Genomic DNA, 25145 nt, shown 5'->3' on the forward strand with positions numbered 1-25145 from the left:
GCACCTGTAATCCCAGCTACTCTGGAGGCTGAGGCAGGAGAATCGCTTGAATCCAGGAGGCGGAGGTTGTGGTGAGTCAAGATTGTGCCACTGCACCCCAGCTTGGGCCACAGAGCAAGACTCTGTCTAAAAAAAAATGTAAAAAGAAATAGAATCAGAACATCCTCCATTACAAGGGCCTGCTGTCCAAGGAAAAAAAAAATACTTTCCCGGGGCTTTGCCTCAGCTGAGGGAATGGCATGTCTCCTACTCTATCCCTGTATCACCTGAAGAAGAACGGAGAAATGTGGGGAGTTAAGATCCATGCTGATGGTCACAGCCTCCAAAAACAGACCCACTAAAAATCTGAGACTTCATCATACAATCATATAATCTTCCTGTATCCCACACATTACCACCACACCAATAGGGCTTCAGTATCACAAAAGTGAATTATAGTTGAAAGAGGTGCAAGGTACAGATTATTCAAGAAGGAGTTCTTAGGAAAACCCGAAGACAACAAAGTAGACAAAAACAATGACACTAGGGGAATTTGGAGCCACTGAAAACTACAGCTACAGCAAACAATAGTGCAATTCCCAGCTAGATTAACATAAAATCTCACACTGAACACCTATTTACCTCAGTTCTTATTATCTAATACAACATATCCCATTGTAAAACAAAGTTGCAAAGAATGCAAAAAGCCAAAAATAAAACAAAACACTCTCTGAGATGTTCAGTTTAAAATCACACAATTTATAAATTCGGAAAGGAGACTTTATTTCTTGTAAAAGGTTACAGCCTGTAAGGTGGCCATCCCACAAGCTGGGAAGTGAGCCTTCAGGAAAAAACAGAGACAGGAATTTCAAAGGAAAAGGGGTTGAGCTAGGAGCTTTATGTTGAACAGGTTGGCAAAACATATGTATTCAACAGGTTACAGGAAAAGCTATGAATGTGCGTGCAACATGAAACCCATGTTTACCTTTGGGTAGAGACTTAATAATTTTTTAACGTCTGCTTTAGGGGGACATGTGGTTTTTTGGTTACATGGATGAATTGCATCGTGGTGAAGTCTGAAATTTTAGTGTACCTGTCACCAAAGCAGTATACATTGTACCCAATATGTAGTTTTTTATCTCTCATCCTCCTTCCAGTGTCCCCCTTCTGAGTCTTCAATGGCCATTATACCACTCTGTATGCCTTTGCATACCCATAGCTTAGCTCTCACTTATAAGTCAGAACATACAGTATTTGGTTTTCCATTACTGAGTTACTTCACTTAGAATAATGGACTCTACTTTCATCCAAGTTGCGACAAAATACATTATTTTGTTCTTTTTAACGGCTGTGTAGTATTCCATGGTGTATATATGCCACATTTTCTTTATCCACTCATCAGTTGATGAGCACATAGGTTGTTTCCGTATCTTTACAATTGTGAATTGTGCTGCAATAAACATATGTGTGTAGGTTTCTTTTTGATATAATTACTTATATTGCCTTTGGGTAGATACCCAGTAGTGGGATTGCTGAATTGAGTGGTAGATCTACTTGTGGTTCTCTGAGAAATCTCCATACTGTTTTCCATACAGATTGTACTAATTTCCATTCCCACCAACCATGTAGAAGCACTCCCTTTTCACCACATCCATTGTTTTTTGACTTTTAATAATGGCCATTCTGGCTGGAGTAAAGGTGGTATCTCATTGTGGTTTTAATTTGCGTTTATCTGATGAATAGTTGAGCGTTTTTCTGAAAATGTTGAGCATTTTTTTCATCTGTTTATTGGCCATTTGTATTTTTTTTGGAGAAATGAGACATTTAAATGTATCACAACTAGGCCTTAAACATCAAAATTCCTTTTCAAGGCATGAATGCATGTAAGAGTGTAGCTTCTGGAAATCGGCCAGAACCAATCCATGGTTGATGGTCTTCTTACCTGTAGAAAGTGCTGAAATCAGTCTCTTGTCCCATAAAAGCTGTAGTTATGGCTGGTAGAACAGGGATCAATTAGTCAGAATGTGGTGGTGAGCTACAAATTGTTTTAATATTGCTTATCTTAAGGTCAGTGCTTGTTTAGCTACTAGAGAAACAAACCAAAAGCTTTGTGGCAGTTCGAATGTCATTTATTTCTTAAGGGTAGGGTACATGACTTAACCCTTGCCTAGAATGGCCTTAAGTTCTGTTTGTAATTTGGTATCTTATTGCCACAAAGGGTCTGTTCTGTCAGTCTTATAATCTCTATTTTAACATTAATACTAGTCAGTAGTCATGTTGAAATGATAGAAGGGAGGAGGTATCATGAGGCTCATCTGATCTCTTCTCCTGTCATGGCTGGGAACTCAGTTTTTAAAGATTTTTCTGTGGTGCCTTTGGCCAAGAGGGAGTCTATTCAGTTGGTAGGGGGAAGGGGGATTTAGGATTTTATTTTTATTTTATAGAGGAGAAAAACCAAGTAACAGAAACAATCTAAGAGATGATACCAATTTGGAATTATCATAATTTGAAATAAGTAGGATTAATATGTTAAAGACTCTGATAGAAAACATAGACAACATGGAACAACAAATGGACAATGTAAGCAGAGAGGTAGAAATCCTCAGAAATAATCAAAGGAAATACTAGAAATCAAAACTACAGTAACAGAAATAGAAAATGCCTTGATTGGCTCACCAGTAGACTGGACAGCGCGAAAAGGAGAGTAGCTTTTCCTCCCACTCCTCCCTCCCCCACAACACCATTCTGGCTGCACTGTGCTCTGAGCTCCAGGCTTCTGCTAAGCTGGTGCCACCTTCATCTCCCTTCAGCCCCATCACGATTACCTTCCAGGACCTCATCAGTCACAATGAGATGTTCTCTGACATTTGCAAGATCTGGGAGATCACAAATGGGCTGTGCCTGGAAGTGGAGCAGAAGATGGTCAGTAAGACAACAGGGAACACTGATGACTCACTCATTGGCAGAGATTCCTCCTCTGAAAGTACTGAGGGTGAAGTTACTGCAAGTACGATAATCACTAGTGTTGATATTGTTACAAACCATCACTTGTAGGAAGCAACTTCACAAAAGAAGTCTACCAGAAGTATATCAAAGATTACATGAAATCAATCAAAGAAAAACTTGAAGAACAGAGACCAGAAAGAGTGAAACCTTTTATAACAGGAATGAAGAACAAATCAAGCACATCTTTGCTAATTTCAAAAACTACTAGTTCCATTTTTTTTTTCTTTTTGAGACAGGGTCTCACTCTGTCACCCAAGCTGGAGTGCAGTGGCACAATCACAGCTCACTCTAATCTCTGCCTCCTGGGTTCAAGTGATTCTCTTGCCTCAGTCTCCCCAGTAGCTGAGATTACAGGCACGCACCACCATGCCCAGCTAATTATTGTATTTTTAGTAGAGACAGGGTTTCACCATGTTGACCAGGCTGATCTCAAACTCCTGGCCTCAAGTGATCCACCTGCCTTGGCCTTCCAAAGTGCTTGTATTACAGGCATGAGCTACATGCCCAGCAAAACTACCAATTCTTTATTGGTGAAAACCTAAATCCACCTGGCATGGTTGCTCTGCTGAACTACCATAAGGATGGTCAGTGTGACCCCATATATGATGTTTTAAAGAATGGTTTAGAAATTAAAGGATGTTAACAAATTTGGTAGTTACTTTGGATCTATCAACTGTCATCATAACTGGCTGCCACTTGTCATCGACACAACACCAGAGATTAAGACAAATGAGACTGATGTCATCTTGAGCTCTTTAATTGTTTTGACTCTGACTTATTTGGCATGGAGGCATTACTTTTAAGGAAAAAAACTTGTTATGTAGATTGTCTAAAAATAAAATGCATTTAAACTAAGAAAGAGAGAGAATAAGTACTCTTGAGGATACATCTTCAGAAATTTTCCAAACTCATATAAAAGGGCATAAAGAAGAATAAAAAATAAGAACAATATAAAAGAAAAGTGGGCCAAATTTAAAATGTGAATATATGCATAACTGTAATATGAGGAGGAGAAAGAAACAATGGAGAAGAAATGTTTGAAGTAGTAATAGCTGAGACCTTTCCAAAATTAATAATGCTAACCCACAGACCTGGAAAGTTCAGAAAACAAGTAGGATACATAATCGAATATATACAACTATGCATATTATATTCAAACTGCTAAGAAAAAAAAGATAGAGAAAATTATGAAAGAACCCAAATGAAAAAGAAGTCATCTTGCCCATGGAGAAGCATAGAAAATAAGTATAGTTGTCTTTTTGTCAGAAACCATAAGTAAGAACAGAGTGGAGTGAATTAAAGTATTGAAAGAAAAAAACCCATCAACCTAAAATTCTATTTGCAGTAAAATTTTTCTTCAAAATTGAAGGAAACAGTCAGACTTCCTCAAACAAAAACTGAGGCAGTTTATCACCAGCAGGCTTACCCTACAAGAAATGTCAAAAGATGATAAGAAAGTCTTCAGGCAGAAGGAAAATTATATAGATCAGAAACTGAGATCTATATAAAGAATATTCAAGACAGAATAAATGAATTAAAATATTTTATTTTTCTTATTTTTAATTGACTTAAAATATAACTCTTTAAGGTATTACTAGTAAAATTGTATGAGGTGACCAATATACCTAGATACTTGAAATGAATGACAGCAGCATCATAGGAGATGGAAAGGATGAGTCAGAAATAAGCTATGTGCACTACACATCAGGCAGTGTAGTGTTATTCAAAGGGAAACTTAAATCAGTTAAAAATATATATTGCAAATTTGAGGTCAACTCCTAATTTAAAAAAATAAATATAAGTGTTGTATTATGCTACAAAAAGAGATAAAATGAAATCATATAAAATGTTCACTCAAAACCAGAGAAGACAGGAAAGAAAGAACAAATGTAACAAATTAGAAAACAGTTACAAATGTGGTAGACATTAATCCAACCATATCAATAATCTTTTCAATATGAGTGGCATAAATACAACAATTAAAAGACCGCTGTTGTTAGAGTTGATAAAGAAACAAGACTCAACATGTGCTGTATATAAGAAATCTACTTTTAATATAAATATTTGGACAGATTAAAATAAAATAATGAAGAAAGATAAATCATGCTAACACTTGTATTTAGTACCTTTTTTCTTGATGTCTGTTGTGTTTATTATTAGTATGACCACTACAGTTCTCCTTTAATTACTATTTTCATGCTGTTATTTTCCATCCTTTTACTTTCAACCTATTTGTGCTTTGAATCTAAATTCTTTCTCTTGTAAATGAAATATATATTTTATGAATATTATTACAACCTCTGCCTTTTTATTAGTGTAATCTATTTACACCTAAATTGATTATGAATAATGAAGCATTTAAGTCTGCCATTTTGGCATTTTTTATATATGTCTCTTGTCTATTTTTAATCTATTCTACCATTACTGCCTTATTTTTTTGTTAAATAGATATTTTCTATTGTACCATTTTAATTCTCTTGTGATTTCTTTTAGAATATTTTTATTTTATTAGTGGTTGCCTCGGAGATTACAATTACCAACTTATAGCCACATAGTTTATATTAATACCATCTTATTTTCACTAGTACACAACTATTTTACTTCTATGTAGCTCTAATTCTTTGCCTCACCTTTATGCTATGATTATCATACAAATTACATTTTGATAATATTATAGGTTCATCAACACTCACTAGTACACAACTATTTTACTTCTATGTAGCTCTAATTCTTTGCCTCACCTTTATGCTATGATTATCATACAAATTACATCTTGATAATATTATAGATTCATCAACACAATCCTATAATTGCTTTGCAAACTTGTATTTTAAGTCAGACAAGATAATACAAAAGGATGGATGGATGGATGGATGGAATAATGGATGGATGAATGGATGGATGCATAGAGAGATAATACTATCTTTCCTATTTACCTATGTAATTACTTTTACTGATACTCTTTATTTCTTAATGTGGATGCAAGTTAATATTTGTCATCCTTTCACTTCAGCCTGATGGAATTGTAATACTCTTTAGTATTATTCATAATAAAAGTTTGCAAACAACAATTCCGGCCATTTTTCTTTATCTGAAAATGCCTCCATTTCTTCATCATTTTTGAATAATACTTTGTTGGATATAGAATTCTTAATTGATATGTCTTTTTTTTGAGAACTTTATATATGCCCTTCCACTGCCTTCTGGTTTTCATGGTTTCTGATGAGAAATTAGCTGTTAATCTTATTAAGGGTCCCTTGTAGATGCAGAATTGCTTTTTGCTTGCTGCTTTCAAGATTCCTATTTGCCCTTGGCTCTGAACAATTTGATTATGATATATCCAGGTGTGAATATCTTTGAGATTACTCTACATAAACTTCCTTTAGCTGCTTATATATGTAAGTTAATGTTTCCATTAAATATGTAAAATTCATGTCCATTATCTAAGTATTCTTTCTTCTTTCTCTCTCTCCCCTATTTCTGGAACTCCCATTTTGTGTATGTTGATACACTTGATGATGTCCCACAGTTTTGTCAAATTTCTGTGTATATTTCTTCAGTAGGTTTTTATTTCTATTTTTCTGACTGCATTATCTCCATTGACTTATATTTAAGCTCATTTATTCCTTCTGTCAACTCAGATCTGCTGTTGAGCTCCTCCACTAAAATTTTCTTTTCAGTTATTGTAGTTTTTAACTCCAGAATTTCCATTTGTTTTTTTTTCTTGTAATCTATCTATTGGTGTTCCCACCCCCCACCCCACCTGTCAGGTATGGCCCATACTTCCTCTGTCTTTGTGTCTCATAATTTTTTTGTTGAAAGCCAGGTATTTGAAATAATATTATATGACAACTCTAAAAACTATTTTGCTAGGCTTTGTTGTACATTGACACTTAAATCTCTACTCACTTAGCTTTATGGTCAGCTAATGATTGCACTGAGATTTCCTTAAATGCCTTCAACTGATAAGTCTTCTTATATTTGCTAAGGGATTCTGTGTGCATGTTGAGGTAATTCCTTTGACATTTTAGCAGTTTACATCTTTGCCTTAGCCTTCATTTTTGGTTTGTGCAGTCTCAATATCAGCCAGAAGAGATTAGGAATATCTCAGGTTTTTTTCCCTAGGTGTATTTACAACTCTGCACATGCACATGATTTTATTTTTATTTAGTTTCCTACAGTGAATGTTTCAAAACCTTTTAATACCCTCTATAAGAAGTCGGTTATTTTCTTTTGTTTTGTTTGAGACAAGAGTCTTGCTTTGTCACCCAGGACAGAGTGCAGTGGCACAATCTTAGCTCACTGCAACCTCCACCTCCTGGGGTCAGGCAATTCTCCTGACTCAGCCTCTTGAGTAGCTGTTATTATAGATGTGGGCCACCATGCTTAGCTACTTTTTTTTTTTTTTTTTTTTTTTGTGGAGATGAGGTTTCACCATGTTGCCCAGGTTAGTCTTGAACTCCTGGCGTCTGGTGATCCACCTGCCTCAGCCTCCCAATGTGCTGGGATTACAGGCATGAGCCACCACACCTGGTCCTCTCTATAGACTTCTAATTCTCCAGCTTTTTCTTTTGAAGATTTTTACGAGTCTTTTTTTGGCCACATTGTTAACTATGACTCAGATACTTGCAATTTTAAAAAATTACTGCTGATTATTTTTTTTAAATGCCTCAGGAAAAAATTCCACTGAGGAAGCTCCCAGGCCAAATAAAGATAAGCCCTGCAAGTGGGCATTTCCAGGGAGCTGCTAGAAAGCTCAAATAGTAACATATTCTGTGAATAAACATATTTAACAGCTTCAGATCTATTATTTTCTCTCTGGTGGCTGCCAGACTGCTGGTTTTCAGAGCTACTGTTATTGTAAGGCTTCTGATCTTGAAGGCTGCTGTTGAACTAAAGAGAGCAGAATGGGAATAGCACTTCTCAAAAATACCATGAAACTTATTGTTCTTACCAAGATCTCACCATTTTTTCTTAAACAAATACTCCTCATATTGCTTCAAGTCTCTGGTTTATTTCCAGAACTCTGAAGATGTTGATTTTGATAATTTTTTTGTCAATATTCTCATTGCTTGTGTAGAATAGTGAATATTCAAAGGCCCTAACTCTGCCATTCTGGAAGAATGTCCCTTGTAGTTACTTTTTATAGTTATTTTTCAACTTATTATTAAACGTGTAATGGTCTCTCAAGCTGGTTTAAGACCGTCTCTTTGCAACAATGCCTTTCTTCATCTCTAACTTGACACTTTTAGTTGGCAAGCCAAAAATCCAAAAATGTTAGAAATATAGATAATTCACAAAAAAATTTTCCATTAACAAATGCCACTGAGTATTTGTGATATCTTTGGTCTATGCAAATGCTATTTTAAAATGGTATCAGTCTGCTTTCTAGATTAGAAGTCAAAATCCACTTCGCTACCTGTTTTTATATGATTTGCCATACAAAGCATTGTGTTTCATTTGCGATGAAAGTATAACTGTGGTAAAAGAATACAATATATGCTGATATTATCAAACTTGGCACTTAACACAATATTCCCAATTCACAGTGAAGCCATGGTTAGAAAAATTATAAAATTTTAAAAGAACATCTTAGCACAGCAGAATTTGCAACCAGAGTTTGTTTCTGAGTGACTCACTTGTTAACCAAGAAAGAGAAGTCATTTACTGATGGCGAGTCAATTAAATTGTGTTTGATTGCAGAAGACCAAAAGATGTATCCAGACAAAATAAAACTGCCTAGCACTATTAACCTTTCAGCAAAAATCATTGCTAGAAGAATTGAAGACATCAGAAGCAATATTAATATCACTTAAAAATAAGGAAAATAGTTGTGAGTGGTTTCCCTCAGCTTTTAATATGTTAACATACATTACTGATACAGCTTAGTTATTGTTTATTCAAGGAGTCAGTGCAGAGTTTGAAGTGCCTAAATGGCCTCTGTGAATAGTTTGCATGGCACAACTACCTGTGAAAATATATTCAAAGAAGTTGAGAAAATATTTATTCAGTATAATCTGAAGCAGAATCTGCTAAGATGTAATACACCTGATACAAAAATACATGTGGACCAGAAACAGTCCTAATTAGACAAATGTACAAAGTTCATAAAATGTAAAATGCATAAAGACTATAGTCGTTATTGTGTTATCCGTCACAAAGTATTTTGTGAAGAATATATGAATTTATCATGAGTTATTGAACCAGAAGTGTCAAGGGTAAACTTCATTAGCTCTCATAAACTTTGCCATTGTTAGTTCCATAAAGTTTTGTAAGAAATAAAAGCTGAATGTCCTGACTTACCCTATGACACATCAGTTTAAGAACTTAACAATAGTAAAGTTGTTTGTGGGTTTTTTTTTGAAACAGAGTCTCTCTCTGTCAGCCAAGCTGGAGTGCAGTGGCACAATCTCAGCTTACTGCAACCTCTGCCCTCCCCACTGCACCGGTTCAAGTGAGTCTTCTGCCTCAGACTTCCAAGTAGCTGGGACTACAGGCACTAACTGCCACACCCAGATGATTTTTATATTTTTAGTAGAGGTGGGGTTTCACCATGTTGGCCAGGCTGGTCTCAAACGCCTGGCCTTAAGTGATCTGCCTGCCTTGGCCTCCCAAAGTGCTGGGATTGCAAGCATGAGCCACTGTACCTAGCCTTTTGTGTTATTTTTTAAACCTGGATCAAGATTAAAATGTTTCTGAATAAGAAGAACTGTGCTGTTGACCACTATTTCAGAACACTAAACGACTTCAAAACTTATTATTCACTGCAGGTTTCATCATCTCCAATTGAAAGTCAAAGCAGAGCTAATATGTGAAACTTGCTCTATCATAATTACAATGACAATCATCAATCTTTGAATCACAACTAATATCATGCTTCTTTATATACTTCCCATGCTGTCAAAAGTTAAAATAAAAAACAAGATTAATATTTCCACACAAATTTCAGTAGATATATTTTCTGATCTCAATTACAGCATTGTCGTTTTAGACCTTGATGCAAGTGCTAAAAAAATTCTATATTTCAAAGTTTACTTAACAATGCAATTGAGAAGATTCTACCTAAACTTTCATTGCAAGTGATTAATCTGCAATATAATGACATGCTAAAAGGCAAAAGAAGAATCTAATAAAATTCTATAAATGACTTCTAAGCAATAAATATGCTCAATTATTATAGAATCTTATGCTCTTGGAGCACTGTTGGTATTTGATAGTACCTATCTGTGTGAAAAGACATTTTCAAAGATAAAATATGTTAAATTTTGTTGGTGTCAACATTAACATATGAACATTTGCAATTAATTTTGATGATAGAGAATATTAACATGAATGCCAATTTTTAAAAATTCCTTAAAAATTATTTTGTTTTCATTAGTAGACCTATAATTTAAGAAATTTAAATTACTAAACTATTATATTTTAAATACCATCAATGAATATTTATAAAAACTTTTTTTCTTTCTTGTTATGTAAGTACCTACATGATACCAATGTAGCCTCTTGACCTGAAGAGCTTAAAATATTTATTATCTAGCCTTTTGCAAAATAAAATTTGTCAACTCTGTTCTAGATAGTTAAAATGAACAGTATCGCATCAGATGTCTGGAAACAATAAAGATTAGATTTATGATAATTTGACAAAGGCAATAATTTTCATTCCAAACTACTAATAAATGTTTTGAGTTTAGATTAATAGGTTGTTGGAAAATTGGGAAAAGGTAGGGGTGAATAATACTTTTAAAGAGAAATTGACTCAATTATATAAGCTTAATTTTCCATAGAAACAAAAAATAATAGTACAGCAGATAAAGCAATCAAAGAATAGAATGTGATAATCATTAAGACATCTAAAATTTGGTGTGGTTACTGTTGGACTTTTATCCCTGAAACTCTGAGAAAGAAGGTCTGCTCCTTTGAGATGATCAAACAGAAGAGGTTGGAGGAAGATTTCAGAGAACATGCAGTTTATTTTCTTTTTCAAACAATAAAAAGAGCTGAGATATGATTGGGAATTTATTTCAATGGAGTTTTTGATATGAAAGAGAAAGAGATAATAGGAAAACATTTTTTCTTGCAAAATAATCAAGAAACTGATCACCAGGAAGTGAGATTATTTATATTTGTATTAAGATAGTTTCATACATATGCCAGTTTATTCTAGTCTATAAAAGACAAGGTTGCTTACCTAAAAAACTTTAACAGTACACAATTTTGTATCTTCCATTTACTTCACAAGATCAGTAAAGAGAGAAATGCATGTGTTTCTGCATGAGTTATAACTAGTGGTGAACCATGAGGTGATTTTGTTCTTGCTATGGGACAATAGCAAAAAGGGTCTGAGTCAAAACTCACTTACCAGCATGCACAGTGGTTCCATTGTGCAGACATTTTGATTAGATATAAGACAGAATTTTATTGCCAAAAGCTGTGTGTATGTGTATGTTTGGTGGTGATTTTTAAATTGTAGAGAAATTCCCATAAAATTTATAGAATATCTCTCTCTCTCTCTCTCTCTCTCTCTTTCTCTGTCTGTCTGTCTTCCTCTCTCCCCCCATAAATGGCTGCAACTAAGTAAAAACATTTACAAGGAAATAAATGACTTCCAGTATTTCCCTCTGGAGCTTTATAATAAGAAGTGGAACATCTAGATAGTTTCTTGGTGCAACAGGTCTTAGCTTCAAGGAATCCAAATATGAATGTGACCAAGAGTCACACATCAGGAAAGCTGAGGACTTACTGACCTTTAGAAACTTCATTTCAAATTAGAGGTGAACAGAGCAGGGTGAATATCCTCCTTCTTACCCCCTTCCATTTTCATTCACCTTTAATTTAAAAAACTAAAGCATAGGAAACATCTAAGTATGAGTGCCCCTGCCTTACTGAGGCTATCTCATCCTGCACTTCTTATACGGCCCACTAAAAAACTCTGATGCTTACCTTTCATCCCTAGTCACAGCCCTACACTAATCACATCTTCTTGTTAAAGAACACTGTCCATAACCTTTTCCCTCCCACAAGAGACTCCTAATTTTAACTTTTCATCTTTAATCAAGGCGTGCCTCCTTTTAAAAATAGCCATTGTGTAACACACAGACCGGGAGGACTCCATGTCGTGAGTGATCCCAAATGGCCTCCATCTCCATTATCTCCATTGCTTCTTGACAGGTTGCTGGTACTAAGTAAAATGTTATAACACTCAGGATGCCTGTATTCACAGGCTTTCCTCCAGTGATGGCTTCCAGATGTGAGGAAATTTTTAAAGTCTGTAGTCCTCAACACATCTTTGGGTCCTTCCAATGTTTTCAAAAATCCGTAATCACCAGCACACTATGTTGACTCCATTTCAACTTTCAGCCACAGGGATTTCAGAGAAACTAAGCAATATGGATAAGAATACTTCACAAATAACTTCCCATTTGTAGAGAAAATACATTAAAATATCCACATACCCTGCAATTATTTTAATTTCCTCTGCAGAGTTTGATACCTACCCCCTGTATCCTTCTCTCACACACATAAACACATGGGCACCTCACACCAGTAACATTTTGATGGGTGCTATCTTTTTCCAGTTCCAATTCCTTTTGGGGGATATTAATGTTAATAATTTTCCAGGCCAAGCCTCCCAACCCACTGCATAAAGAAAGCATTTATGTCTTGTTGAACCCTGACCTGAACTCAATCCCATAAAACCTTGGGAAGTGAATCAATACAATGAAAAGGGAAGTAGTTTTCAGATATCTCATGCTCCTACTCCCCATCTCCATACCCCACTAAAATGGAAAAAAGAAAAAAAAAATACAGTCTTGTGTATGAAATTTGCATTTGTTTCAGTGATGCATTTTAGGATTGAAAGTGTCAGAGTAACTGACTTCATTGTTCAGTTGATTGTCCAATACACAAAGAAAACTGTATGCCACAACTGTCTATGGGAGGGAAGTGTTTTTTTTGTTTTGTTTTGTTTTGTTTGAGACGGAGTCTCGCTCTGTCGCCTAGGCTACAGTGCAGTAGCGCGATCTCGGCTCACTGCAAGCTCCGCCTCCCGAGTTCACGCCATTCTCCTGGCTCAGCCTCCCGAGTAGCTGGGACTACAGGCGCCCACAACCGCGCCCGGCTAATTTTTTGTGTTTTTTTAGTAGAGACGGGGTTTCACAGTGGTCTCGATCTCCTGACCTTGTGATCCGCCCGCCTCGGCCTCCCAAAGTGCTGGGATTACAGGCGTGAGCCACCGCGCCCGGCGGAAGTATTTTTTATTTAGGTCAACCTCTACACTTACTATGCAAGTTGATATTTAGAAAGTGTTGGAGAGTGTGGGAAAGAGCACCTAAAACTATAACCTTATGCTGAAAAAAATTGGCTGAGGAAATGGCTCCTATGAGGGTTGCCATGAGCCCGAGGCTTGTCGAGGGCACAGACTCTGACTTTTATTAAAGGTCCCTGCTGCTCTGGGTCATATCTCATTTGTCCTCATGTTATAGAAAATCCCAAATGCAACATCCATGAAATGTAAAGGGATTTAAATGAGGGTTCATCTGTAGAATGGGTGAGAAAGAGGGAAATTGTCTTTTTATCTTTCTCTTTTCGTCTGGTAACAATTTATACTCAGAGATGCCTACACAAGTGTTTTCACAGAAAATGCTCTGTGGAAAAGCTGTCAGTTTTTACTCATCAGAAATAAAGCAAAGCTTAACACAGAGAAGTTCAAATATCGGCTCAGATGTGGGTTTATCTAACAGAAACTCTATCCTGGTCTTGCCTCACCTGGGCTGGGGCCACTCTGACCTTGGATCTAACTTCTAAGCTAGAAGATAGAAAAAAAAGCCTTTGTGGAGATTTTATATTGTAAACATTGAAAGCAGAGGCCACAAGTTTGATAGAGCCCATCTGTAAAGCAGCATTTAAAGGCAAACAGAACGCTCCGCTCACAGCTGATCTGGTTTACCTTAGAACACAGTTTACATTCTCCTACGTAGACTGAAATTAGATTACACTGAATAGAAAGATATCCTGAATTTTTATATACCTCCTTTAAAAAATACCATTTACAGATGTTTTTAAAATCATACCTATTATCTCTACTATTAAAGTTTATAATTTAATAATGACTTCATGACGACTCTGTGTATGCAAAGAATCAGGAGAGACCAGGAAGTGGAGAGAGGTTGAAGAATACAGAACCTGTTTATCTTAAAACATTTCAGGGCTGTTGGCCACCTCACTGTCTTCTCTGCCTGCTCTTCCATTAAACATCAACAGAGCTCATCAATAAACACAGAGGTGTAGAAAGTTTTCTGCACAACGTGGAAGGCTTTCTAGGCATGATATTTCAAGTGTTTTATTCTTTCTTTCCTCTTCTTCCTCCCAGCGAGCTTTTCAAATTAGCACAAAGAAGTATCTCCATTTGGGCAACAGAGTGACCAGTTTTAGCCCTGAAAGTCTCCATGTCCTGGGAAACCCAAGCAAAGCAGAATGGCTGGTAGACAGTGGGTTTATTTTCCTCTTCTCAAATGGTTTCCTAAGGTTTTCCCAGATGGCAAGCAAGGGGGCTTGGTGCTTTGGAAGTAACCAGGCTGCTGTCAATGTATGTCACATCCCATGAGACTTCATGGCAGGTCTTTATAAAACTTTACCCAGTAAAGGAGTAACAGCAAGGATTAACTGGCCAAGCCGGATGCAAGACACAGAGCCTGGTGCCCATTTCACTCCTCGTAGGAAAGGAAGGAGTCACAGAGGCCTTTCTAACAGGGAGGGTGAATTATGTCCCCAGTTGCTTGGTCCTGAAAGTTTCTTGGCACTCACAGGATGTCTTTTCAGCTTGCTCATACACAGGTTCCTGGGGAAATGAACTGTATAAAATTATCAATTTTTTTAAACCTTAAATTTCCCTCTAAGGTAAAATAAAATGCCTCGTAATGAATAAACAGCAATGAGATGAAATCCAGAAAAATTAAATCATAATGTGGCCATAAAGATTAGGCTCAGATTTTAATATTTGACTACAATATGTGTATCGCTGTGGGAGGGGGTATGTGAGTAGGATCAGGTGGGAAGCACTGATTATGTAACCTGTCCTTACATTCCCCAATTTTTGGTGATTTTTTTTCCCCATAACATGCAGAATTCATCAGAATTGACAATAAGTGAGTGTTTCCAAGTCAGGTGTAAACTGAATAGCCTTGCTATATTATATATAAAGTCATTGGAGAGAGGGCACATGTGGCCTTTGATATACAAAAATCTCAGAACCATCAAAGGCATCCTGAGACACAGGATTTTTTTCTTGAGTTTTGGCGAGAACTTGACTATTATGTTCAAGAGACAGTCACAATGGAGTTTTCAAAAGATTGAACCAAGAAAGCCACTCAAACTGCTGGACACACAAATGCTCTTCCCTCCTTCTCTCTATGCTAGAACTTCATGAAAGTTGTTATTTCTGTAAAACTCAAATCTTGCCCCAAAAATATATTACTCTACATCCAGGCCAGAAAACTCTCTCTTAAGAATTTACAAGCCATCTGTAGGGTTTTAAGGAAATTTCAAGTAGAATGGTCATAAGCCAGGATTTCCTAACATAGCCGAAAATGAGGTCTACAAAAGAAAAAAAAAAGGAATTGTAGAGGCTTTTTGAACTTTCTAATAAATATTGTGAACAGTGGAAGATCTCATTTTTTTGGCAGATCACCTTCAAGAATCATCTGAGTCAAATCTGTAAGTTGGAGAAAATAATGATAACAAATTTACATTCTTGGAAACCATGCCTCCTGACCTGGCACAATGAAACCTAGTCCACCTTCTTAATAGAAGTTTTCTTACATGGTTTGGTCTGTCTTTCATCAGATGCCACCACTGGCAACCAAAGGCACAAGGTTTATTTATTTTTTCCTTTAACTGATAGGATTTATACAGGATAAGTTGCTAGGAACATGAGAGAATAGAAGTTCTATTCAGAATGGTCACAGAAAACAGAGCTGCCTTTCCCTGCTGGAACATGTTCAAGTGACACGTTCTGTTCATGAGGCAACACATTCTGCTCATGAGACACAGTCTTCATGCATATCAAAGCAATCCAAAGAAAAGCAATCATCAGAAAGGAACGCTGATTTGCGTGCTGCTCTACACAGCCACAAGTGGACAGGCTGCAAAAACTGTTCTTATCCAGCAGCTTCCAAAGCTGAAAGCTGGAGATGGGACTCAGACATTTCAAGGTTCATTGCTTCCTGGATGCTCCCAGGCAAAAATACAACACGCTGTTGCTTGGGCAGTAAGAAGCAAGATATGTGACCAAGGGAACCAACCCCACCATTATCCCAAACACATCCTGCTGAAGGCCACCCCATAAAACTCCCACCACATTTCTTGCCAGCCTCTCCTATATACAAAGCCCCCTCGACCTTGGTCAGACTTTGACAGGTCTTTTTTTGACCTGAATGGTACCCCGTGGCTACCTTTTCCTCCTATAGCATAACCTTTATGGTCTATTCCTTGCTTCCAAGTTCTAAGACTGCTGGTGCTGAACATTCTCATAGATGATTTATTAGTCTCTGTAGGACAGTATGTTTCTGTGAGGATCATGACATTTGCAAAGCATATGGCAGAAGGGAGCTTCAGTTAAGGGATGGTGATGTAAATTGCATTCGGTTTTGCTTTGGCAAGGACACCAGATGGATGCCTTTATGATGAAGTGGGTTTCCTCCAGAATTTTTAAAATATCGGTCTCCAACAGGTGTTTCCTTTAAGGCATGTCTGTTTTTCATAACATTAGAATGAAGAAAAATGTTGCCTGTGACAGCTTGTATACATATATCACACTTTTATTATGATAAAAATGTACAGTGATTGATTCCCTATTCTGAGTCATGTTAAAATGTGCTTGGGAGAAGATCACCTTAAATTTACCGAAAGGGCATTTAATTACCAGACCAAAGACTCTTCATTTATCGTGAGGGTGGAGAGGGTGGAGAAGGAGGGGAAGTAGAGAAAAGCTGAAGAGAGTGACCAGAAGGAAAGTAGTAGTAGCAGCTGTAGACTTGAGTGCTGAGGGCAGACAGCAGGGAACCACCTCCTAAAAGGCAACATAGCTATTTCCAAATTGTTCTCAAAGAGTCCCTGAAAGACAGTCACTACCAACTTGGTCATGATATGTAAACACATGTTCTGAGGAATCCTAGGGAGAGTGTCTAGGAAGCGACTCATAGAGAGAAAGAGGTTCTATGGATGAATAATATCATTCATCAATTCTCCAAATCCTGATGAAAATCAAGACCAGACTCAGGTATTAGCTGTGTTTGCTGGTGAGTCCCATTAAGAAGCTTGTCATAAGGCTGTCATCAGGGTCCTGTCTGGTGCAATTAAGAGAGCCTGTGGGGCTTTTGGAACTTGGTGTTGGAGCTCATGGCTTATAGATATTTAAATTGCCAAAAGATATGTTAATTTGAATGAACAGGGTAACCCATTTTGGCCAAGCTGACCTTGAAGCCTGTATGTTACATCGTCTAACTAGGCAAATGATTAGAATTCACTAAACCCACTAAGTTTATAGGTAGTTCTTAAGTGCAAGAGGAGATTAAGGATTGCATCAAGACCTTGGCCACTCTTGTTAGGAATTATCCTCTCTGACTTTCCAAACCTGTTTCTAGTATCCCATTCCCCCCATCCTGGCTTCTCCTTCTAGGTCCTCTCTGTCCTATTACTTTGAAGTATGACACTTCAATCTAAGTTGGAGTAAGTTCTTTTGTCTGAAAAAAAAAAAAGGTGTAAGATATCAATTTAGAATCTAGACTGCTTGAGGAAAGCAAAATTGCTTGTCATTATGTTGAGGTCTGAGTTTGGGGGCTAGGCGTTGAATAATAAACTGTATTAATTCACAAGGAAACCCCATAACCCTGCAGCATGAAGGGGAATAGATTGTATTTCTCCCAAGATGTAGAGTAAAATTGCATGGGAGAACATTGTTATCAGTTACATCTGAGATGAGCACGACTGAATCTGTAATGTGACACACAGTACAGTATATTCCAAAAGACTTTAGGGGACAATAACAGATACTTTTAAATAAATAAAATAAGTAAGCGTGTAAGTAAATAGTGAAAGCTTTTGTGGTCAGATAAGTTGTGAAACACTGGGTTATACAATTTTTAAAGGATTTCTATATTGCAGAAATCCTTTTATATGTTGTTGTCAGAACCTTTCACAGGCCAAAGTGCACTGTGACTACATTATTCTGTTCTCACACTGCTAATATTTGAGACTGAGTAATTTATAAGGGAAACAGTTTTGGTTGACTCACAGTTTAGCATGGCTGGGGAGGCCTCAAGAAACTTACCGTCATGGCGGAAGGAGAAGCAAGGAAGTCCTTCTTCACATGGTGGCAGGAATAAGTGTAAAGTGAATTTTGGGAGAAGCCCCTTATGAAACCATCAGATCTCCTAAGAACTCACTCACTATCATAAGACCAGCATGAGGGTAACCATTCCCATGATTCAATTACCTCCCACTGGGTCCCTCCCATGACACATGGGGATTATGGGAACTACTGTTCAAGATGAGATTTGGGTGGGGACACAGCCAGACCATATCAGTGACTGTCAAAGAGGGGCCATTGCTCTCAAACTCTGGTTACTTCTAGGATGTCTCCAGTTACTAATATACCATGGAACATGTGTTTTGCAAAAGGAATTGGTGTTAGAATGGGATGGACTTATGCCCTGATAACAACTATGAAATCTCAGTGGCTGAGCACAAGAAAGGTTTATTTCTTGTTCACATTACATATCCAGCATAGGCCAAGCAAGCCAGGGCACTCAGCTCAAGGTGCCCACTGGAGCAGCCAGGCTAGGAGAGACCCTGAGAACTTCACCTGAGAGCTTCTCACTGCCTGACCCACCTCTTCTCACATTTCATTGGACAGAACTAGTCACATGGCCCCACCTACCTGTCCCTACACTCAGGAAGGAAAGCAGCTGGATATGGTGAGGTTGGTAACCTCAACTTCAGCACTCTATTCAAATGCCAGTTTTGTACTTTGTTAGCTCTTTGACTTTTATGCATAAAATAAGGGCGGGTAGTCTTTAAAGTTTCTGGCAGAGACAGAAATGTTTACTGAACAATTTAAGTTACTTCCCATGTTCTCCAGACCTCTTAAAGTCAGCAGAAGCCATGTGACTAATTCTGGCCAATGAGATGTGAGGAGAAATGAAGGGAGTCACCCTGGACCAAAGCAGTTAGAGGCCTAGGCTTGGTTCTCCAGTTCCTTTCTCCTCCCCTGCCTGGTGACTGAGGAGTATGCATGCTCCAGACATTGAGGCCATAAGATGGTAGAACCTCTGTCCCCCAGGTTCTGGCTGGCTGTGTGGAGCAGAGACATCTTTTCACCTGAGTAAAATATATCGTGTAGGTGAGAAGAAGTAAGTTGTGTTGTGTTAGGCCCTGGGGATGTTGAGGTTGTTTCTGCAGTGTAAGCCTAGATTTTCCTGGCTGATATAGGCCTTTCTAATCCTCGATTTTCTGTAATTTGACAAGGGTTTTCTTATTCTCTCACAAGCAAATATGCATTCCTTAGGATGAGAGTGAGATTTTTCAAAAGAACATCCAACCCTGTCATGGATTGAATATATTATGAAACAAACTTGTGTCTAACTGCAGTGTGGGGTGACCACGGGGATGGCATTGCCAAGACTTAGATCAAGATCAAAGCAAAGTCTAGGCAAATGCAGACCAGTGATGAAAGCTTTAAAGAATGCAAAAAGTATTTACTAAATCAGAATGTTTCAACAGGGAACCATTCAGAAAAATATATGGAAAGGAGACAGGAGGAAAATATGCTAAGGAGAGAAATATCACCCATGATTGAATCTCTCACAGCTATGTAAATTCTATATTCAGGTGCCCAAAACACTGCTCATGATATCTACCAATGAATAACAGTATCATACAGTATCAAAATTAAAACCAGAAATAACTATCTTCAAGGTACATATAATCTAAGGCAAAAAAAAAAAAAAAAATCCCTATGTGGCTTTTGCCCAAAGTGTGTCTTCAGCTATGATAGAGTCTGGGCTCTTTGTGCTCTTCACATCTAAGCCTTTATTCTAGAGTCTTATAGACCTGTGGTCTTTCTACTTATGCTATTCTCCTCTTTGATCTCAAGGCTCTGATGAGTTTTACATCTCGGCTTTGTTACAGAGGAGCTCCAAATAGTCTCAAACTAACTCTGCATTCTTCCTATTTAGGACTTTTCTACATGATGTAGAACAAGATTCTGACCAGCTTGATAGTAGTGGGATGTTTCACTGGTGCAAACCAATCTCTTTGGACAAGGTGACTCTGGTAGGTGATCTTGCATCATCAAATCTCAAATAAGATAAAGCATTTCTTAGGGTAAATGATGTTCCTATGTTAGTCATAAGCACCTGTCACTTCTCTTTTAAACTATGAATTTGTCAAAAAAAGAAAAAAAAACCCATATCCCTCACCAGCCATATGAATAATATACAAAGTAACACATGAGGCATTTGACAAAGCCTACATGAGTAATATGCTGGAATTTCAAACAATTATATGTCTTCAACTATTTCCTCTCTCCTTTAACAGTTTGGCTGACTCAGTTATTCAGAATAATGTTCTCGAAATTTTGCTGTTTTCCTAGTAAATCTAATTAATTTAAATGCACCAGGGAAACCTACTGTTTACAAGGACTCTGCAGTCTTTTTTTTTTAAGTAAATAAGAATTTTTCTAATGTATTGGTTTTGAAATTTGGATTTTCTGTAGTGGTTTTTCTTAAAGCTGGCTCTACTTAGATTTAACACATTAGCCACAAATATGCATCCTAAACACTCCATACAACCAGGGTGAATCTTTGTGGATATTACAGTCATATCCTTGTCTCTCTTGTCAAAGAGACAAACTAACTCAACTCACAGAAATACCTGCAACTAAGATGGAAAAAGTCTTGTATCCTAACCCAGGGTCTGGCACCTGCTTTCCAGATGCCCCCCTACTGTAATTTTCTGGAGTTGGAAACTGAAGTATAATCTTAGTGGTTTACTTTACAAATAGTAGCTGATAGATTTAACTAATAAAAATGATTGTTTGCATGCTGTATGAACCCTATATTTTTTTTATATATGACTAATTGATACTTATATATATTTTCTTGCTTTCCAAAAGCGTTTAGTTCACTTTTTTGATAGATGCACACATGCATACATACACATCTTTGTGGCTCAGTGCCAATGTCCTGACAGAATATATTTCAACTTTTGTAAAAGCATGATCCATCATTTGATCAGAAACACAAAACTGTCAGAGCTGTCATACCAACTGGAAGACTATTAGGGTTGCTGAAACTCACCATTTTAGCAATTATGTCTTATTCTGAACTATACAAAATAAACATCCGTTGAGCAGGAAGACAAACATATTTTCAGTGGGAGGCAAATCTTTAGAAAGGTTAGGAAGTTGGTTGCAGATTGAGACATTTGAGACCAAAGGATGGAAATAGCAGAAGTTTTATTAGATCATATTTATTAAGAATGCAGACAGGTTGCCATGATTGATATTTCCCTTATGATACTTGATATGGAATATAGTTCAGAATATCAACTGGGTCTTTTGTTAACTTTAGGATGCCTTCTAGTTTTAAAAATGCTAAGAAATTTGAAATGTGTACCCCTAGGAAAGAAATATCTGGATTGCAAAATTTGAGGAGCCTTTAAACTTGGTTTCATCTGCAAAAGGGCCAAGTAGAAATGATCAATTTAAGTTACTTTGAACAAATAGGACATCCTCCCCTTCCTCCAATAGCCACCATCTTTCTTAATCAGGAGACAGTTTTGTGCCACACTTTCTTGGAGAAATTGCCTCTCTAGCTGTGCCCATTAATGCACTCTGCCATGTATCTTGTTTCTAATTGTTTAGTTCTACTCAGAAGAGCAATTGTTGGACTTTAGACATGTTACATTAAATACAGTTAGAGGCTTCATTATTCAAGTTAAAACTAATTGGATTAGCTAGAGACAATTATTTAATAGATTTGGTTAAGATTCATATCACTCTAGGAAGGCTCTCCAGACAAGTAGCTTTATTTCCCCTCGCAGGGAGATCCCTCTTGGAAGGAGGGTACAGTACAGTATTCCCAGTATATGCTAATTTGGCAAACTTTTAATTGTTGAAATGTCAGATGCTACTTGTTTATCCTGTTAAATTTCATCAACGCCTGTTTCATAGAAGATTGCCATTTAACCGAGCAAAGGACTGGCATAAAGAAGAATGATATATCCATTTGAAGTATTCTGAGTCTTTGTGTGTCTAGGAATATAGGAAATGCTCATGCTGAAATTTAAATACACTTAACTTACTCTGTACCAGCTTCTAAGTGTCCTCCTTTGAAAATATAGAAATTCAATAACTTTTAAATTTGATTGATAGTTATTGAACAACTTTTAGTGAGTTAAGAAATAAACACTTTCAATATATTATGTCCTACAACAAAATTAACTCTTTGTTTTATTTTTTTTCCATTTTAAACACAAAGAAATTGAGAACCAGAGAAGTTAAGTAATTTGCTCAGTCATATTGCTAACAATGGAACCAGAATACAAAATCACATCTTCTGACTCCGAGTTCAGGGTTCTCTCTGTCACATCTCAGTGCTGTTAGGAGGAGACATTAGCCGTACTCTGAAAGAAACCACACATAGGCTTAAGATAAGTTTCCCACAGGAATATCATTCTTTAAAAGTTACATTTATTGTTTTTATGGGTCTCTATAACTGTGGGAGAAACCTAAATATATTCCATACATATTCTTTTATTTTCAACTTAGAGACACAAGGACAATATTAACAATTGGCAATGCTGATAGTAGTATGAGACATATTCAAATGTTTGAGATCAAATGAAAATTTTTTGTTATACTTTAAGTTCTAGGTACATGTGCACAACGTGCAGGTTTGTTACATATGTACACGTGTGCCATGTCGGTGTGCTGCGCCCATTAACTCTTCATTTACATTACGTATGTCTCCTAATGCTATCTATCCCTCTCCACTCCCCCAACCCCATGACATGGATGAAGCTGGAAACCATGATTCTGAGCAAACTATCGCAAGGACAGAAAACCAGATACCGCATGTTCTCACTCATAGGTGGGACTTGAACGATGAGAACACTTGGACACAGGATGGGGAAATGAAATTTTTATAATATTTCTTTTTCTTTTATACATTTTGTTTGATGAATTTCCTTGATGCAGGAGTCTATAGAACCAGTTCAGTGTATTCAACTGAACCATATGAAATTGCCACTGTTCAACCATTTTTGACCCAAAAAAGGTAAATTCATATGGTTCAAATTAATGAATGAAACCCCACTGAATATGCAATATGTTATACAGCTTGCTGTATAACACTAAAAGACATAATTTAGCATTGAATTTGGATTCTTAGGTTTTCACCGAATTTTACTGTGGCACATACAAGGCTAAAAATATGTAATAAAAATCAAGAAATACTTTCTCCATTTGGTCCAATGATTTCACACCCTGAAGAATGATGCTAATCTGAGTTTTAGTTGATGCACTCCAAGCTAATAGAAAACTAAAAAGAGAGTGAAATACAAAAGAAATTCCACAAAAAAAGTAAAAGGTGTAATTGCACCACTTACGCATGAGTTCTGTTTTTTATAAACAATTTGCAAAATTCTATTCACCTTATGAAGGTAGGGCTATGGATGTACCTAGAAGAATTGGGAGGAGGAGCGGTGGTCCATTTGGAGGGATTCTCATCTTGTTTATAAAAATGACCAGACTCTGGAATCCTTATCCTTAGAAACGAAGTCGCAAGTTAAAACATAAGTTTCGGAACCACATTGTAGCATGTGTATTTGGAGATGCCCAATCAGCCCTGATAGGGCTTCGGAACTTTGTAATGCCCTTGAGAGCCAGCAACTATACCAGGAAGGAACTGAAGGACATAGTGTTCATTGGGTCTCTGGACTATCTACAGAGAGAATGGCGATTTCTCCGGAATTTTCCCCAGATATACATTCTGCCTGTAAGTATCATATAAGGAATAGTTAATAATTATAAGGATTTCAATATTAATGGGACTAGAATTAATAATGATAATAATATTGCAGTTCTACAGTGCTTGCCAGATGCCAGAAACTCTTCTAAATATTTTCGCTATATTAATTCATTTAATCTCAAAACCACCCTATGAGTAGATGTTAAATTTATTGAACTTTAAGCATGGGAAGAGTAAGTGACTTGACCAAGATTGCACAGCCAGTAAGTAAGTAACAAAATTAGGATTTAAATCCAGATGTTGTGGCTCTTGAGTTAATGCTTGAATCACCGTGTTTTATGGTCTTTGTACAAATAAGTTTCTCTGCATTTCTGAGTCTGATTATAATTTAATGGCTACACCTAAGCTAATACTGGCCAGCCTTTGTGCTCTAACTTTTTCATCTTTTCTGGAGACATTTTATATGAACCATATAATGCCACATGGTCCCTGATGGCTGTATGGAGAGGAGGGATTTTGCTTATGTGGTATTGTGGTTGCAACTATATTTTCCCAGAACTTGCATATATCTATGTTCCACTCTATGCCACCATTTCGCTCGTTGAGGAGTCCATTATGTGCACTGTGAAATGCACCAAAGCATTTCATTTTCATGAGATATGCACCAAAGCATTTTCATAATGCTAGCAACATATTTGAAAGTAATGGCAAAAACCATGGTTACTTTTGCACCAATCTAATGTAAGAAATATTTTTCAAATTTCAAAAATAATTCTCTCAAGAAGCAAATTGCATTTGCTTTATAAAAAAGCCACTGTAAGGTTCCCTGTACTACCTCTCCTGCTTAAGTCCATTGAAAGGCAGAAAAAAAAAAGAGCAAATCTGATCCAGCTAGTGTTAGGAATTACCCTATATTAGACTCCAACCTACTGGAAGATAGTACCAGATCGATCTCTGTTTTCCCACCAAAGAAAGAAGCAACTGTCACCTTGCTAGTTAACCCAGAGAGTACAAGTAGGGCCTCATCACTGTTACCCTGACCCTACTCTCTTCTTCCACCTGAGTCAGTGGCATGGACTTTTGTTCCTCCCTCCCCACTCTCCTCTGTCTCATCCAAACTTGCTTTCAGGAAAG

At 37.0% G+C, this 25145-nt stretch overlaps 1 protein-coding gene across 1 annotated transcript in view; it reads left to right on the top strand.

Moving 5' to 3' along the window:
* The window catches only part of KCNU1 (potassium channel, subfamily U, member 1), a 186527-nt gene that overhangs the window by 131601 nt on the left and 29781 nt on the right, over positions 1 to 25145 (top strand). Inside the window, exons 19-20 of the mRNA XM_011993021.1 lie at positions 20217 to 20313; positions 23814 to 24038. Of these exons, the coding sequence (XP_011848411.1) occupies positions 20217 to 20313; positions 23814 to 24038 (322 nt within the window). The remainder of the gene's footprint in view (positions 1 to 20216; positions 20314 to 23813; positions 24039 to 25145) is intronic.

Source organism: Mandrillus leucophaeus, unplaced genomic scaffold (genome assembly GCF_000951045.1).
Source record: "Mandrillus leucophaeus isolate KB7577 unplaced genomic scaffold, Mleu.le_1.0 Scaffold111, whole genome shotgun sequence".
NCBI classification, from domain to species: Eukaryota; Metazoa; Chordata; class Mammalia; order Primates; family Cercopithecidae; genus Mandrillus; species Mandrillus leucophaeus.